Genomic DNA, 19,040 nt, shown 5'->3' with positions numbered 1-19,040 from the left:
AAGCCTCTGCCTTCAAGGAGCTTACATTACAGGGGGTGGGGGTGGGGGAGCAGCCAATACACCAGTAAATAGTATGCGGGGGGGGGGGGGGACAGTAGACAAAGGGGAACACTAGGCCTAGGAAGGAAGAAGCAACTGGAAGACCTTTCTAAGGTAGGTAACAGATAAGCAAGACCAAAGGACAGTAAGGCAGACAGAGCCTGGGGGATGGGAACAGCCTGTGCAAGGCGCCTGTAGTGAGTCCTGGCAAGTGCCCAGGATGGCCCTTTGACTGTCCCCGCCTCCCCTTGGAAATCTCATAAAGGCAGTTTCTTCTCTTTTGTCTCTTCTAGAAGAGTGCTGAGTACTAGGTACACATATGTGTGTGTGTGTGTGTGTGTGTGTGTGTGTGTGTGCAGAGCAAGCAGCAGGCTGAGAGGCGAGAGAGTGGCAGTACCCTGCAAGGACCCTGGTTTGTTTTCACCTGAGTGAAATAGAAGCTACTTAGGGGTCTGGGTAGGAAATACATAGCAGGGGTACAAGCACAGGGAGGGAGACCAGCTACGAGTTACAGTGACAGAGAGATGCCAGGGGCCTTGCTCGGCAATCAGGCCTGCCCTTAGCAGCCAGTCTCCTCTCCTCTCCCCTCTCCCTCTCCCCCTCTCTCCCTCCTCCCTCCTCCCTCTCCCTCTCAATCAGGCCTGCCCTTAGCAGCCAGTCTCTCCTCTCCTCTCCCCTCTCCCTCTCCCCCTCTCTCCCTCCTCCCTCCTCCCTCTCCCTCTCAATCAGGCCTGCCCTTAGCAGCCAGTCTCTCCTCTCCTCTCCCTCTCCCCCTCCCCCTCCCATCATACTCTGCAGGGGCTTCTTCATGCTATAGTCACCACTGAGTTCTGAGCGCTGATTGAGTGGCTGGCCATGTGGGTTTTGGTGGTTTCAGTGTCCTGGCCAGAGAAAGAAAAGAAAGAAAGAAAGAAAGAAAGAAAGAAAGAAAGAAAGAAAGAAAGAAAGAAAGAAAGAAAGAAAGAAAGAAAGAAAGAAAGAAAGAAAGAAAAAGAAAGGAGGAAGGGGGTTGAAGAGAAGGGGGTAGGGAGGGGAGAGGGAAGGAGGAGAACCACCAGACTGTCCATGCTGGAGAGGCTTCTCAGAACCAACCTCATGATCAGGGTTCAGAGTTTCTGATAAAAGCAGGCACTGAAGGCTCACACAATCTGGGCTGCAGTCCCACATAGGCCAGTTATCTAGAGAAGTCAGAAAGACTACATCGCCAACCCATCTATCCTCACAGTAACTGATGAAAGCAGCGAGACATCAAGAATGGAGCACAGAGAGAGAAATGTGGGTTTCCATCATTGCCACCCCCCCCCAGTTCTGACAATTATTGCTAGCCAAGAGAAATCAAGCCCTGAAAAGGTACCCCCATTCCTTCCTTCAGATTACAGAGATGGAAAATGGGGTCAATGGGAGGCCCCCAACTTAGAAACCTAATTCAAAGGCCAATTGGGCTTTGTAGCTCCACGTGGGCATCCCAAAGGACAGCTGTAAGTAGAATTCATTTTAAATCCGTATTTTGCCAGATACCATAGTCCTGTCCTAGAACACTATGTATAAAACCAGGTCTTGTGGCTAAAAAGCAAGGAAAGGATCTCAGAGAGTGGGGAGGGGCCCACATAACTAACAAATTCACAGCCACTTTTTGAAACATTTCCATTCACCCAATACATATGTATAGAGTGTATATACATGCATGTCAGTTCTACATACGTGTGTGTGTGTGTGTACCTAGTACTCAGCACTCTTCTAGAAGAGACAAAAGAGAAGAAACTGCCTTTATGAGATTTCCAAGGGGAGGCGGGGACAGTCAAAGACCAGGGAGGCTAAGAAACTTGCCTGGAAGCAAATATGTGGTGGCGCACGCCTTTAATCCCGGCACCTGGAAAGCAGAGGCAGGTGGATCTCTGTGAGTTCAAGGCCAGCTAGGGCTACATAGTGAGATCCTGTCTCAAAAAAGAAAAAAAAAAAAAAGGAACAAAAAGGAGGAGGAGGAGGAGGAGGAAAAAGGGGAAGAGAAGGAAGAGGAAGAGGAGGAGAAAACTACTAGCCTATTGTAATTACTAGATAATTTTATTTCATTTGTTTGTGTTGTGAGGGATAAAGAAAGAGAAAGAGCTGAAAGAATATTTTCCTTTGGTGGGTGTTTCAGAATTTCTGGCAAATCTGTGCTGGATCTTCGTAGCAGAGCACAAGGAGGTTATGTGCTTAGCTTGAAATCAGAGCCCTCTGTCTTTAAGTCAACACTTGTGTTTCTTAGCCAGGAGCTATGTCTCACACCAGTAAGCTCAATCAGGAGGAGGCTAGCTTTGGCTACAAAGTGAGACCCTGTCTCAACACAACCAAATTCACCCAAACAAAAGAGCTCACTAATCCTGGCAAATCACTAATGGTTTTGTGGTTATCAGTTTCTCTAACAAGAGGGGATTGGCTTAGTAAGAAAAATAAGATAACTGGGTCTATGTGAAACTCAAATGTACTCAATAATGGCTGCCTAGCAAGCGTGGGTGAGGATTCCAAGGCCAAATCCCTGCAGCGCAGGAGTATGGATCAGTGATGTTTGCTGTGACCTAGGTAGCTCTGCTGCCATGATTAACCTGGGTCACCTGAGCAGGATTTTTTCAGCTCTCAGGACTGATGTACCTGAATGAGTAGGAGTTGCTTTAATTTAGGGAAAGTATTACAATCCCTTTTTCATTCCTTCTAACAGTTCACAGAATTTCCTTAAAGACCAAGTACTTATTCTCTCTGTAGCCTTGGCAAGCCTTGAATGTGATCCTCCTGTCTCAACATCTCAAGTAGCCAGGGTGACAGACATTCTCTACCAAGTCTGGCACTTGTTTTCTGACACAAGATTAGAGAGATACAATTTTGTTTCATTAACTTAACTGTTTCCACTACTGTATGTTCCTAAGAAGCTAGAACTGTCACTTAGGATGCCTCGCTGTACAGGAATTCACCTGCCACCACTAGAACTGTTTCTGAAACTGGGAGGTGGTGGCGCACGCCTTTAATCCCAGCACTCGGGAGGCAGAGGCAGGCGGATTTCTGAGTTCGAGGCCAGCCTGATCTACAAAGTGAGTTCCAGGACAGCCAGGGCTACACAGAGAAACCCTGTCTCGAAAAACAAAACAAAACTGTTTCTGAAGACCTTCCATGAATGTGGCATTTGGTAAAATGATGCCACCATCTTACAAAGGCGTGAAGTCTACTTCTCCCCCCTTGGAATGGAATGTATGCTTGAGAGCTGTGACTGAGAGAGTCAGGGATGCATGTCTGAAATCCTAGCACTCAGAAAGGTGAGAAAGACTTGGTTAAAGACCAGCCTGAGCTACATATACATCGCAAGATCCCACATCAAAGAGTATGGTAGAACAATATCATTCTTGGCTTATTGAGAGTAAGAACATAATAGATGACTGCACTGTGAGGATACGTGGCTTGGGGAAGTCCAGGTGATCTGTATTACTTTTGCAATGTTTATGTCTGAAATTATTTCAGAATCAAGTTAAATAAGTATTTTGTTTATTTTTTTTTTAAAGGAAGATTTGGGACCTAACCACCCTGAAGCTGCCCACAGAGGGAGGGAAGAGAGAGGGAGGCAGGGAGAGGTACATCTAGGACCAGAGCGCTTCAACCGCCCAACCAAGCTGCTTGATAGGTAACTTGTTTATTTTTTATGGAGTTCAGGTTAAAATAAACCAGAGTACAAATTCCCACCAAAACTAAAAATCTTGACATAGCATGTGACTCAACTGAATGAAACCTTTAAGGAAACTAAAAAAGCCAAACAGCCAGTTAGAGTGGAGAAGCCCGAGGCTGGTGGGGAACACACAAGAATAAAGGCTTTCAGGTCCCCTTAACAACAGAATCTCCTTAGCCTTCCGAAGGCAGTATGCCATTATGTTTCTCTCCCTCTCAGCCTCTTGAAGATGCTCCAAAGTGGAGCAGCTGCACCTCTTCCCCGCAGTGCAGGGTAAATTAAACCAATAGCACCGCCAGATCATGATGCAAAGCCGGCAGCAATGTTTATAAAACGTACTACAAGGCAGACAGGGTGCACTGCTGTCTGGCATGGTGGTGCAGGTCTATAAGCCAGCATTTGGGAGACAGAGGCCAGGGAATCAGGAGTTCAAGGTCATCCTCCGCTACATAGTGAGTTTGAGGTCAGCCTGGACTATATATAAGACCCTGTCTTGAAAAACGGGCCAGGGTTGGCCGAGAAACAAGCACACTGTTATTATGATCTGTGTTGCAGCCCTAGTAAGCAGCATTCAGAGAAGAGATGAACCAACCTTCCGGCACAGTCCTATCTAAACTACAATTATAACCTCTAATTGCTCAGATGACCAAATGTATACCAAACTTCCACTGGCAGCAAAAGCCTTAAATTCTGCTTTGGCAAGACTCTGGTTTGCCAAATCTGGGTCATATTTAATCCTGCGCCGGGACCTTTCCCATTCTTGACTAAGTGCTTCTGTCTTGAGCTTCCTTTTGTTCAGCATCCCGCTTATTTACCGCCCATGTATCTTAACCGTATCTCAGGCTTTCCTCCCCACGGTGTGGTCGGTGGCTTTCTGCTCCCTGCAGCCCCCACTCCCAGACTTCTGATTTTTCCCTAGTTGGACCACCACCTTTATTAGGCAGCAGGCAGTTCTCTGTTGCTCATTAATAAGGGCTGAGGTGTCACGTGTGCCCTGACAAGTCTTGACTGAAAACAGTTTTAGTCAAAGCCTACATACACTACTACGTAAAAGCAAGGCCACTTGAATTTGGACACTGAGGAGCCAGATGGAATATAAAATGAAAACTAACTGAATGTGGGGAGAGGGGATGCTTTTGAGTCCATTCGTGTGCTGGTAGAGTACACAGAGGAGTAACTTTTATGGAATGAGGCTTAGGGGATGACAGGTGTCATGCAGGTATTTTATTTTGATCTGCAGAGATGTATAGAGCAGGGTGGGGCAAAGTGGAGGTGAGCAGCGAGTGTGAAGGTGGCATGAGAAAGATTAGTAAGAGGCCTAGTCCACAGAGGCTACTTCAGTGATGGACTTTTTTTTTCTTTTTTGCCTGTATGCATGTGTATGCACCACACATGCTTGGAGTCTGCAGAGGACAAAAGAGGGTGTCAGATTCCTGGAACTGGAGTTACCTATGGTTATAAGCTGCCCTGTGACTGCTGGGAGTCTGGGTCCTCTAGAAGAACAGACAGAGCTCCTAACCACTGGGCTTCCCAGCCCCTCAATGGTGGATCATTTAAGCTAATGTAGTTATTGGCTATGATACCTGGTAGTCTTGGATATGAATCTGTTTAATTCATGGAAGAGATAAGAACAGCAAAACATGTCTACTTCTAAGACTGGGAGGCTAGTCTACCCAGTGAAGGGAGATGTGTATAGAGAGGCTCATGCGAGCAAGCCAACAGTCTATTCATGAAAGAGAGACAGTCTTAGACATCCCAGCCCCCACCAGGCTAACAGCTGAATTAATCACGAGATCCCACAAGAGAGTACATGAAGCAAAAGAATCTCCCTGCCAATTCACAAAATACTGATAATAAAATCATCATTGTTTGAAGTGGTTGATTTTGAGGGTATACTGTTATATATACAATAAATAGCTGAAGTACAATCTGGATAAGCCTCAGACTCCACCTCTGTGGCATAGGGCCGATGTTACAGGGCTGCTGTTGACATTGCTTGAGGCTGATAGTGAGCATAATATAACAAGGAATACTTGTTATAGTTAGGAAAAATCATACAAGATCCTAAACGAAGTTGCAGGCATCCCTTTGGGGAGCTTTATCCCTTCAGACATGTCCACTTAGGTGATTTCAAAAGGCCGGGTTTCTGAGACAGATGAAAGGGGTGTTTTGTTTTGTTTTGTTTTGTTTTGTTTTGTTTTGTTTTAGTTTAGGCTATAATTTCTTCCTAAATTTTTATTTGTTTGCTTGCTTGCTTGTGTGTATGTGTGCGCACCCCCATGCCACAGCTCAGGTACCTGAAGGTCAAGGGACAATGTGCAGGAGTAGGTTCTCTCCATTCACCATGAGGAGTCTAGGGGATATCAAACAGGTTGTCAGGTTTGGTAGCAAGCTCCTTTGCCCCCTGAGCCATTTTGCAGGCCCTTGACTACAAGGCCTGAAAAATAAACCGTGTATCATAAATAGGTGACCAAAGAAAGCTCTTAGATCAGCTACCTGCCCATGCATGCATCACATCCACATTAAGCCTTTAATAATTACCAAAAGTCAATTAAGAATGGCTGAAGGAAGCTGGGTGTGGTGGCGCACGCCTTTAGTCCCAGTACTCGGGAGGCAGAGGCAGGCGGATTTCTGAGTTCGAGGCCAGCCTGGTCTACAAAGTCAGTTCCCAGACAGCCAGAGCTACACAGAGAAACCCTGTCTTGAAAAACCAAAAAAAAAAAAAAAAAAATGGCTGAAGGAGCTGGGTGTGAAAGTTCTAGGACAGCCAGGTCTGTTACACAGAGAAACCTGTCTCGAATGGCTGAAGGATGGCCTCCTTGCTTTGCAGAAGGCATTCCACTTGTGCAGCTATTAGTCAAAAGAACTACAGCCTACACTTGAACTTCAGTAAAAAGCGAGAGCAGAAGCAGGTAAATCTAAAATCTTCTAACTGGAGAGAAAGGCCTAAATTTCTATACAAAGCTCAGACACATAATAGAACGGCAAATGATTCTGACTGGAGATCCCAGAGACAATACCATGAACGAGGAGTGAAACGGTGCCCAACAGGTTCATTCTACAATGAAGTCACCTCCAGAATCCTGTCCACAGGTCCTGGGCCCTAAGTGAAAAAAGCAGCTGACTGGGTGCCAGTGCCTGCTTTCCTCGGGTAGTTAATAACTCACAACTGCAGGCAAGCATGTTAAATACCTCTCACACTCACTTGTGAATTATGATTGCTAACACTAACAAAAGGAGCCTTTTGATCTCAAGAATAAAGAAACCTTCTCTTAAAATGGCAGTTATCAATATTAATTAAACCAACAAAAAGAAACTCAAATCTGTATTTTCTGCATGAAGTCCACATAACCTAAGATGCACTTGTTCTAGACAAACTGAATAAAATTCTAAACTCATCAAATGCACACTAGAGAGTAAGCCTGGAACTGGCAAAGAGTGCTTTGGGTGAAGGATGAAACACCAGACGAGCATTCATGAATTTCAGTTTGGGCAGAATCTACTAGACAAGCCAGATGCTGGACTAATTTCCTTTTATCCTTTTTTACTGTGTTGGCATATAACACAGTAAAGTGCAAAACCCTAACTGTCCAACTTGAAGAGGTGTATACCTAGATTAACCATAAAACATGATAGGCAGGGGGACCATCTCCGAGGTAGCACTTGTGTAGCATATACAAGGCCCTAATTTTGCTCATAGAGTTGTTGCAAGGATTAAATGTCGATATACATAAAGCTTTTAGGAAGCCATTTGGTAAAATTAACTGTTTTTAAAAGCCGAAACAGCTGTTCTGTAAACCAAAGCGTTATAAAATAGTCACAATACATGTATGCAGCACAATGCTTCTCGCCAGGTTTTATTTTTAATCCTGCACTGATTGATAGTTTTATAAATAGTGATTATATGCCAGCAATGTCAAGTTGCTCTTTTTTAACATTTGCTCCCACTTTCTTGGGTTCTTACAGTCCAGTAAGAGTTTACTCTTCAATAAATGAACTGCCTTGAGTAGCATTGCTCGAGCATACAGACCCAGCAAACAAGGGCAATCTCAAGCAGTAGACTGAACAGAGTTATGAAAATAATAAGAAAACCAACCTCAGCAGCAGGGCCGGAGGATGACGTGAGGACCAACAAGCTAACATAAAATAACCCCAATAAGCTAAAACAAACAGCTGCAAGAGGAAGACACCAATGGGTATTTTCCCCACCAGTACTCAAGGAGGAATCCCCTAGAGAACATGTCGGCCAGTACGTCATCCCCACCACAGAGGGTACAAGAGGCACGAAGGAAGAAGGCAGAACTGACTGGGGCCTCTTGAGTGAAAGCCACTCTGAGCCACCAGCATCAAACCTCAATCAGAAACCACAAAGGTCACAATTTCTTCTCTGCCATGGAATCATGCAAACACTCTCTTTGGGGGTGTGACACTAAGACATGCACATTTGCATATTCACACGCACCTACCTGTGGTCTTAGGAGGCTCCTGAGGTCCACCCTGCCAGCCGTACTGTGGGTATCCTTGATAGGGGTACCCCTGAGGCGGTGGGTAGGGGTACCCCTGAGGAGGTGGGGCTCCCATAGGCCCCATTGGCCCCATTGGCTGTTGTGGATAAGGTGGGTATGGGGCTGTTGGCCCGGGGCCCGGATACGGTGGAGGGTTCTCTGGGTTCATCAGGAACCTGGTGATGCACCTACGGGACAAAGAGAATAAAAATTATTTGCATATGGAAATCACTAGAAACAATTTCCAACTGATGAGATCATTTACTAAATGCCTTAAAGGTGCCTCTACAACTCTGCAAAGCTGAAGCCTTGCCCATCTTGGCTCCTTTTCATCCACACGGCTATTATCTTACTATCTGCTTGTCCTCACTTCTATTCCAGAGAGGAGGCTGTGACAACAGGATCCATCAAGTCAGTTCTGGATCACCACCATGTCCTCAGAGGATTGCTTAGTGCCTGGAGTCTCCTCAATGAATGTGCTGAATTAGTAACATAATAAGTTGTTTTTAAATCCCCTGAAATGTCCATAAATGTGGTTGGCTAGCTTTAAGATAGCAAAAAAAAATCTAATAACACTAACTATCAACCAGACCAGAAGATGCTGGTCCAATACTAAAGAGCCCTCCAATAGACAGGCTTGGGCTACAGTGGTGTCTCCTAAGAGGCAGCACTGCTAACTAGTGACCAGACACACCCCTTGTCTTGGGCTCCAGGATAATATGGTTGTTCTTTCCAGACCCGTGGCTCTAAGCAGTGAGCTGTCTATAGAGAATACCTACCGAGCAAAAATTTCCTCCAAGCTTCCACACTCCCAAGAATCTTTGAAAGACTCACCAGGAATCTTCACTGTGCTCCCAAGTTCCTGTCCCCAGTGGTTTGTTCCTGCGAGGGAGCCTATGCTTCCTGGGCCCCAAGCCTATTAAATATTCTCTTGACTGGGCTTGAAGCTTTGAGGGCTAACATATTGCTTCCATCATCTCTACAATCACCTCAGTGCCTGGCACAGAGACGTCCAGATTAAAAGCAAACAAATCATAACTGGGGAACAAGGTATACTCTCCATGAGTCACTTGAACAACATGATTCCTGCGATACCATACTGCCTCACTGTTAACTATAGCCTGCACTAATATTTAACCTATTTTGTCTTCTAACCCCAATTAAATAGTAGGAAAGAATCTGTAACTACAAATTAGTAATCCCATTAATTCTTTTTTAGAATAAGTAATGAATAAATTCTTAAGTGATTTTATAAAGGCCAGAATAATTTCTTAAGATTCCCTAGGAATTTTGGATTAATATAACAATTAGTTATATAACTTTCATATTATTCCTGCCAAACAGTATCACATTTCCAGCTAGACTCCATCAGCTCTTGCTACAGTCCATGTGCTTCACGAAAAGCTCATCTAGTCCCAGCTCTAGAGGAAGCACCCAAGCTGCTACCCTAATCAAGGTCAGCATCTTCCTCTTTTAATCACAAATGACTCAAGGAACCCAGAACTGAGTTCATCATAAATGCCATTTCCTGGTCAGCAGGACAGACTGACGCAATTCAGTTCTTTCAGTAGATGGTTCTAACAACCCAAGCTCCCTTTGCCATTAACACAGGCACATAAAGGTCTATGAAAGCTATGGCCTACCAAATTGCTACTAGCCAATCAGCAACTGTTAGCCTTAAGATACAGTGGGTACTACGAAAGACTGAACTAACCTAACCTACTGGCCTAACCTAAACTACTTCTATAGAGCTTCTAGTCCTGGGAACCAATGATGAGCAAGCATGTCAAGTAACAAGCAAGGACGTACAACTAAACACACATTTAGGAAGTAGACTAAATAGTGAGGAATAGCTATCAGTGTGACTCAAACTCGCTTTGGACAAATGGTTGGAAGACAAATACAATGACTGCTAGAGTAATGGCTTAAACCTAGCAGAGGAAGTGGGGGTAGAGGGAGTGTCCCTTGAAGGCAGTTGGAATCTGTTTTACCACATATGCATTATGCCTCCCATTTTAAAGACTTACTTTTCCAGAGTCTGATAGAGACTCAAAAACAAAAACAAAACCAAACACCCAACTAGTGCAGCTGAGAAGGGCTCGGTATGTGTGCTCAAGCATGAGGACATGAGCTGGACTCTCCAGAACCCACACAAAGCCAGGCTCAGTGGCACTTACATGTCTGTAGTCCTCTATACACAAGAGGGGTCCTGTTTCAAACACTGTGGGGGTAAGAGGACCAACACGGAAGGATGTCCTCCACACATGCATCATGGCAAGTGCACATGTGCACTTACACATACCCCGCACATCCCAAGAACAAACCACAACAGAAGCCACCCTTGATTGTTCCTGTTCTCTCACCTCTGTTATATACCAGTGTGACACCCATCCTAGTCTACGAAGCCTTTCCCCACAGTGACTGACACTACAGGCATCACCTGATGGGAAAACCCTGACCACTAATGCATTTTGCCTCTTCTCTCCAGCAGGAAGCTGATTAACACAGAAATCATTCTTACTAACTTGCAGATGGCCATTCCATTATTTATTTTTAAGTCGCCAAAGTAGAACACTTGTGACTACTCTGCCCTGAAATTCCGTATACATGGCCTACCTTCATTATAACTGAGGGTTTAACCTGGTCCATCCAGCAAGCCTATGCATTCATGGAAATTCTCATTCTAGGCAAAGCCAAAGCTATCTTTCCCGGACGATACTGTCCTGAGAACAGTGAGCAATGGAGAAGAAAACAAAACCCAAGAGCTCAGAACTGCCACACTCATCACCTCCGTGCTTTGCTGCATGCTCCGTGACTGTTCTTAACCCATTTGTTTGTTTTCACTCCTCCCTGTCCTGTGCGGTTCTCTCTGAATGCCCTTCCCCCTCAGTTGTGTTCCCTCTTTATTTTTAGTATGAGCCTTTCTCCGTAATCCAAAGAATAACATATCTAAGGAGGAAGAAAATTATGTTATTCGGAGACACCTACAGAAAACATAAGCCATACAGTAGTTCCAGCAACCATCGCTCCCTTCCCTCCACACTCGCTCCTGCATTTCCCAGGCATTCAGCTTAAAGAAACAAAGATAGATCTGTGTCCAATTTCTTCTAACAACAACAACAACAACAACAAAACAACAACAAAAACCCACTCACAACAAAAGAACAGCAAAAGCTACACAAAGAGAGTATGAATGAAATCAAAGGTCCTAGAACTAGAATTTGAAAAGCAGGACTTCACTCGGGAAAAACGTATTGTTCTCCAGCCACCAAAGAAACAAACCGGCCTGACAAAGGTCACCTAACACAGTCACATCACTACAGACCACACTGCATAAGCAAAGTACTAATGAGTTCTAAATTTGAGATACTGGACTTATCACTTGACTGGTTTCCCTCATAAATTTGGTAAAGCATAGGCCCTGTTAAAGTAGAGTATGTACTACAGGTTAACTGTAAACAGTATGAGGCATTAAAGCAGAACAAGAGCTTCGAAGGGATGACCTGAAGGGATGCAACAGCCAGGATCCATTCACAGACTAGACTGCCCACTGGACCTCCCAAGATCTTGTTCTAGACACAAAGACACACACAACACAGTCACAAGATTACAGTCATTCTCCAGTGTAACAAGAAGGGCAGAAACTGTGAAAGTTGTTTTCAGAGATAAGATACTCTAAGGTCTCATCAAAATAGATAGCCAAGAAATAAAAATATAATAACCTTGAAAATTATCAGTTTGCATCTACCTGGCAGCTGCTGCCTCTGCTCCTGTGGGCAGTGTGGTGAAGGCAGTTCCTCCAGAGAAACTGAACAATCTCAATGTAAAAATCAGACACTGGCCCATGCCCTTAATCCCAGCACTGGGGAGGCAGAGGCAAGCTAAGCAGATCTCTGAGTGTGAGGCCAGTCTGGTCTACAGAGTGAGTTCCAGGACAGCCAGGGCTACACAGTGAAATCCTGTCTCAGAAAAAAAAAATTCAGATGCTGATACAGAAGAGGACAAGAAAGAAATAACTTCTCCAGTCAACTATGGTAAGACCATGCATAGAGGACTTCTAACTTTTTATTGCTTCATATATAAATAAATGGACAAAGATTATCAGACACTGGAGGGTGAGGTCTTCAACATAAGAGGCCAAAAAGGGCCAGCAAGAAGGCTTAGCATGTAAAAGTGCTTCCTTCTACGCATGATGGCCAGAATTTGATCTTTGGAACTCACTGGGTGGAAAGAGAGCACTGGCTCACACGTTATCCTCTGACCTTCTTACTGGTACTAAATAAAGCAGAGGGGAAAAAATCACAACCTATACACCTACATAAGAAAAAAGTGACTACAGTATGTCTATCTAATTAGTTTGTCTGTGAGTAAGTTCTGTTTTCATTTCTGTGTGTTTATCTATGGGGTCTAGTGCTGAAGATGGAAGCCCCCAACCTCACACATGCTAGGCAAGTGCTCTACTGTTAAACTACGCTCTCAGCCATCAGTTCTATGCTTTTGAAATAAAATATAATGCTGTGCAGGAAAATTTAGGAGCTGATGAGGGGGCTCAGTTGGTAAAGAGCTTACCAGGAATGCACAAGGACCTGAGTTCAATCCCAGAACCCATGTAAAAAGCTACGCACAATACCCATGGCTTTATAACCCCAGTGCTGGGGATGAGGAGAGAAAATGATGGGGCTTCCTGGCCTGCTAGTCTAGCCAAATCATGAGTTCCAGGGAGGGTGAGACCCTGACTGAAAAATAAGATGGAAACAGAAGAGAGGAGGGAATATGAGACAGGGTAATGGGATGAAAAGGACTACTCAGTGTGTGTATGTGTGTGTGTACACAAAGCTGTTAAAGCAATAAAACAAAAAATGGAGACAGAAAAAGACATCAATGTCTGATCTACTCATGTACATGTACACATGTGTATCATATACATATGTACAAATACACAAGAAAAAAGGAAGCTATTGAATCTGCACAAGTTTGTTAAAATAAACACTAATAAAAAGATGAATGTAATAGAACAGTCCTGGGCTGAAGACATAGCTCAGTTGTAAATAGCTATCCAAGCATATGACCTCCACATGTTTTATACACACACACAAACACATACAAATAAGTATAATAAATTTGGGCAATTGCAATAAACATTGAACTTTTACTATTTGTGTGTGTGTGTGTGTGTGTGCATGCACGCGTGCGTGTTGTGAGCATGAGTATACCATGACACTGTATGAAGGTGAGAGACAACTTTTGGGGGTCAGTTCTCTCCTTCTATCATGTGGGTACCAGAGACTAAACTCAGGCCATCAGGCTTGGTGACAGGTGCCTGTACCTGCTGAGCCATCTTGTTAGCCCCTAAATTAAACTTTAAAACATTTGAGTGACAAGTCCTAAAACAAATTCACACAGTACAGTCACTTAATTTAACATAAGGATACCACTACCATTGAGAAAGGAAAAGATCGTGTTTCCAGGAAACAGTCTGGATTTAATTGGCTATTTTGAGGGTGGAGGTGGGGAATCTCCTAGCCTTATATACAAAAATAACACAACACATCATAGAACTATAAATAAAAACTAAAGCATCAAACTTTTAGGAAAATGTACGTCATATGTTCAGTTTGTCTTATGACTCAGCAATTCTTGTCCTGATAACCGGTTATCCTTATTTAACTGCAGGGTAGTTCTGAGAAATCAGGGAGGCAACAGTGTCATGCTTTGTTTAAATTTCAGTATAACTTCTGAGGAACTGTGTCACTGGTGACTCACCTGTACAAACACGACAGAGTATCTTTTTACAAACTATAATTTCTACTATATATCACTAAGTGGGCCACTGTGGTTTATGCAGCAGTTGTTGGTCAAAACTTATTCAGCATGTGTGCTGAAGGAAGAAATGCAAAAGCCTACACAGACAGATACACCAGAGTAGCTTTGAATTATAACTGCTTCAAACTGGAAACTCTCTAAATCAGCAGCAGAACAGATTGACTATGGCATATTTATGTGGGGCAAACAACAGTATCCTACCAGTACTCAATGAAAGAACTATTCCTGTCACTCCTGGAGACAGGCAAGCGAAATCCGCGAGAACAAGCACCACCATGATGGTCTATGATTCTGTTCACCTGAGAAAAATGGTCTGTATCTTGAGCTGGGTCATGTTTGCATAAGAAATATAAATCCACTGGGTTGAACAGTCAAGTTTTCATATCCTACATTGTAAAGCAAACAGATAATACTTAGCTATAAGGGAAAAAATCTATAATGGTTTGCTTAGGGTTCTGAAATTAGAGGTAGTTTATTATTATTATTACTATTATTATTATTACTACTACTATTATTATTATTCTATATAATAATAATACTTAAAGGTGGCTGGCACTTTAGTAAGCTTGGGAAAATTAATTTTCTTAGTGCTTTCTGATATGTTCATGAGGTTTGCTCCTTTTTAATGTCCACCTTTACCTCTTAAGACTGCCTCTTCTGAGAAGCCAATTTCCCTCCCGGTTACCAGCTTCGCCTCAGTAACTAACTACCCCACATCTGCTCCTCACTGCTTTTTTTTTTTTTCCCCCTGTGGCTTTTGTAGTTGAGACTCTTTTTGTCACAACTAAGATGATGCTTGGCTAGGTATAAGGCAGGGTTAAATATGGGTTACACTCACACTATTGAAGCATGAAGTCAGGATACTTCTAGCCTGGCAGCTTGTATAATTGTCTTTAAAGTTAAAACCCCACAAGATCAGATCATAACCTAAAGGCACCTATCTCTTTTAGCTGCCCTTCTAAAAGGACCTTCATAAATAGACTGTTTTATGTTCTAGGCCCCTCAACTTTTGAATCTGCATGCTTAATTTTGAGTGCAGATTGTTGAGCTTAAAAAATGGCTCTAGAATTATTAGTTTTGTCTTTCTCCATGATTTATAGTTTTCACTTAACTGTACCTTTGGCATGTTGCCTTATCCTATTCACACAGGTCACTCATTCAGTCCATGGAAATGTCCCAGGACATCAAGTGTAACTCAACACTAGCAGTTCCAGGCACTACTGAGATGATGTGTGCATGATGCATGAGTCAGTTCCTGTTCAGACTACAGAGACAGACAGACAGCAGCAGCCATTACAGACCAACTTATAAGACGGGAAGCCGAGTACTATGTGCACAAAAGGAAATAAGCAGTCAGGGAAGCTCAGTTTCTAAGCAGTAGTGGCGAGCATATCATTAGTCCGAGGCAACAATCTGGGAAGTAACAAAGAAAAAAAGTACATTTCAGAAACGGTCAGGGATCACTACGGCGGGAGGCTGTTGTACAGAAGAGGCTAAAGGTGAGACAGTCGCTCAGGATGCTTTTATATAGTTACTCTTTACTGAATCTTAGAACTTCATTTGCATCTGCTTGCCAGGTACCACCAGCCGACCCAATCACTCAACCACATTATGAAGTAACGACTGCAGAAGATCTCTAACATTAGTGTGGGCTTTACCAATCTCCTCCATTATTGCATCAGGAAGGAAACTCTGGAAGCTTTCTAATTTCAAAGGTATTGTAAAGTAGTCTGCTACTCTGACTGGACAAATTGGAGTTAGGAACCCAGGAGCTATATTTCAGAGCTACACAATGAGGTACAAGCAGAACAACCCTCGGTAGGGAAGTCAGACTACACCAGTAAATGTGCAGCTAGCTGAGGAAAATATCTCAGATCCAACCCCAAACTCACAAGCAAAGGTGTTTACTGAAGGACTTCTACCTTGCTTCCTCCTGACGTCTCCCTATGTAACCTGGGCTAGTTTGAAACGAACTCCTCCTGCCTCAGTCTCCCAAGTGCTGGGATTACAAGTGTGTGTCACTATGCCCAGATCATATTTAATACTATACCTCAGATAATTAAATGAACATATTATCTTTTGAACTGGAAGGTCTGCCTCTAGGGGTTTCATCTCACAGATATATATTACAGCAGTATGCTAAGCTTCTAAAACTTTACATACATCGGCACAGGTTTATTGTTGTATATTCATAACAGGTATATAACACACACACAGGATATATAGCATCCCAAAAGTCTACCGTTAGTGAAGGCAAAGTAAACCCAGGTGCTCACAAACCATAGACAGAAGTAACACTGCTATCTGAGACCCTTCAGAACAATGAGACAGAACTACAGGGGCCAGTGTAGTTAAACCGCAGCAGCAACCAACAAAACGAGGCAGCATTTGCAGTGCCATGCGTTCACTTAGCTATTTGGATTTAAAAATAAAGTTTTAAGTCAGGCATTAATCCCGGCACTTGGGAAGAAGAAACAGGTGGATCTCTTGAGTTTGAGACCAGCCCGGTTTACATAGTCAATTAACATCCAGACTGGCCAACAATACACAGTGAGATCTTCTCTTAATCAATCAATCAATCAATCAATCAAGTAATAAGTAAGTAAAAGTCAATTTATATTGTCAAAGACTATAATCCTAACACTTGGGAGAACTAAACAGTAAGATTACAAGTTCAAGATCAGCCTGGACTACCTACTATACTCAAAGTCACCCAGGCTACATTCAAGACCCTTTCATAAAACACAAAACAAAAACAAAAATTAGATCACAATAAATGATTATGTTACTGAATACAACTATAGAGTACATTGTATATATGTTATACTTTTTTGAGGCAAGATCTCATTCTATAGCCCTAGATGGTCTACACAGACCAAGCTGGTCTTTTATTTTAGTTTGGTTTGGGGTTTTTTTAGACAGGGTCTCACTTTGTGGCTTTTCTGTCCTGAAACTCACTATGTAGACTAGACTGGTTTTGGCTTCACAGAGATCTGCCTGCCTCTGCCTCTGCCTCTGCCTCTGGAGTGCTAAGGATTAAAGGTGTGTACCACTATGCCCTGTATGGCATATTAGAAATAAAGGTTCAAGTTCCTGCTGATTACCGTTGACTATTGGGGGAAAAAATTATTTCTTACTTTACTGAGAAGAAAAGGATGCTTCCAACGACAAGGAAAATAGAATTTGTTCCAGAAACCATCTGGGAACATCTGGCTGCAAGACAGGACTAATAGGATCCCAGGCCACCTTATCACCCATCTGTCCCATCCTTCACTGTGGCTGGTCCTATGGCAAAACCCAAGGTTGTCTGAATGCAGACTCTCTTTGCCTTGAGTTTCCAAAAGGAGTCTCTAGGGGCACAGCTTAGCCCCTTGCCTGACTAAGAACTGTGGAGAGAATATCTTATAAACATTACCTGTCAATAAAAAAGGCGGTGGTCAGTGTACAAAGTACTGCTGGGAAACCCACACCAGTTTCACACAGGCCATTCCTAGAGCCTCCCTCAGGCACTCAGACTCTGGGTCAGAGCATGACAGGGCTGCTATCTGAGGGTCTATGGCAAGCTGCTCCTCAGAGAAAAAGGACGGGGCCTCTGAATAACATCCAGTCACAGGACAGCACTAACTCTGGAACTTCAAACAAGTCAGCCCTCAAAGTGAAAATGGAGAGAAAATGAGGCCCAGTGAGAGAAAGGATCAAAAGAGGGGGCAGCAGTGAACAGAAGGGAAGGGAAAGGGGGAAGAAAGCTGTTAACACGGAAAGTGAGTTAGGGAAATGAAAGGAGAGGTTAGAGCAGAGAAAACCAGAGAGAAGGGAAGAACTCTGCCCCCTGCCAAGTTGAGAGGACACACTATAAAAGGACAGGGCCATCCCTCCCAACCAGCCTGATAAAGCCACTTCCCAGGTCAGGTCCCCCACCAGCACAGCCCCTGAAAGCAGGTTCCACCAGCCTCCCATAGCATTGGACTGGGCTTTGTGGGAAAGCTGACATCTTGATGGTTCAGTAAAAGGCCCCTACAGCTTAATGTGCTGGCAATTTAACTAAGCGCTCCTGACTCCTGATGAATACCCAAACGGCCCTCTTTGCTCCACCATGAAAGCCACTTTTCTAACCCACACAGAGAGTCACAGCTCTGTCAACGCGGCAGGTAGCTCTCTTAACGGACAACAGTAAATTTCAGTTCACGCCTGCAGTACCACAGATGCTACCACCCCAGCAGCGAGCACTCTTCCATCCCGGCTTCTAACACTGCTAAAGGTTTAAGCATTATGGATAATAAAGACTAGAAGAAGCAAATGCTAGATGACAATTTTCTGTCACTATGAACACCTACAAAGAACACTCAATGTGCAAAAAAGACAGAGAGTTCAAAGCAGTTAGTGGCACCAGCGAAACTAGAAACTAATTGCACAAATAAAACCTGCATTTTCCAGGGGCATACTTGCATAGAAAGGACAGTACTGCATCACAGCATCAATTAAGTCAGGTTCTACCCGTCTACCAGAGCATTAGATTGGCTTTGTAGGAAAAAATAACACAAGAGGTTTCTATATTATACTTTTCTTTTTTTGGAAACACAGTCTTGCTATCTAGCCTAGTCTGGCCTTGAGCTTGTAATCCTTTTAACTCGGTTTCCTGAGGTAGGTTTGCTGTGTGCTACTTAGTCTCAGTAACTAGATTCTTCATTTTGTGGCTTTCTTAGTATCAAACTGTTGCACACATTTTAGGACAAGGTTTAAGGAGACTTCTCTGAAGGTCTGCCTACCCAAACCAGCCCTACCACCCACTGACTGCCACCTGGAAGGCTCACCACAGATGAGTCATCTCATTGGGTGAATATGTACACACTAAGATTTAGAGATCATGTATAATTTTAGCTTATAATATTCACCTGCTTATAATATTCACCTTCTATTTGTGGCAGCTGATACAGTAGTTTTCAACTTAAAGGCAGTGATAGGATAGTTTCCCTTATAAATAA

The 19,040-nt window shown here is 43.5% G+C and overlaps 1 protein-coding gene across 2 annotated transcripts in view; it reads right to left on the bottom strand.

The window, feature by feature from the left end:
• The window catches only part of Cystm1 (cysteine rich transmembrane module containing 1), a 54,873-nt gene that overhangs the window by 28,671 nt on the left and 7,162 nt on the right, over positions 1 to 19,040 (bottom strand). For both annotated transcript variants that reach the window (XM_021150787.2, XM_029471962.1), the window contains exon 2: positions 8,197 to 8,423. In XM_021150787.2, the coding sequence (XP_021006446.1) occupies positions 8,197 to 8,404 (208 nt within the window). In that variant the 5' untranslated portion in view covers positions 8,405 to 8,423. The remainder of the gene's footprint in view (positions 1 to 8,196; positions 8,424 to 19,040) is intronic.

This window comes from Mus caroli, chromosome 18, assembly GCF_900094665.2.
Source record: "Mus caroli chromosome 18, CAROLI_EIJ_v1.1, whole genome shotgun sequence".
Lineage (NCBI taxonomy): Eukaryota > Metazoa > Chordata > Mammalia > Rodentia > Muridae > Mus > Mus caroli.
The sequence above is the reverse complement of the archived record's forward strand: the minus strand, read 5'-3'. Positions and strand labels throughout refer to the sequence as shown.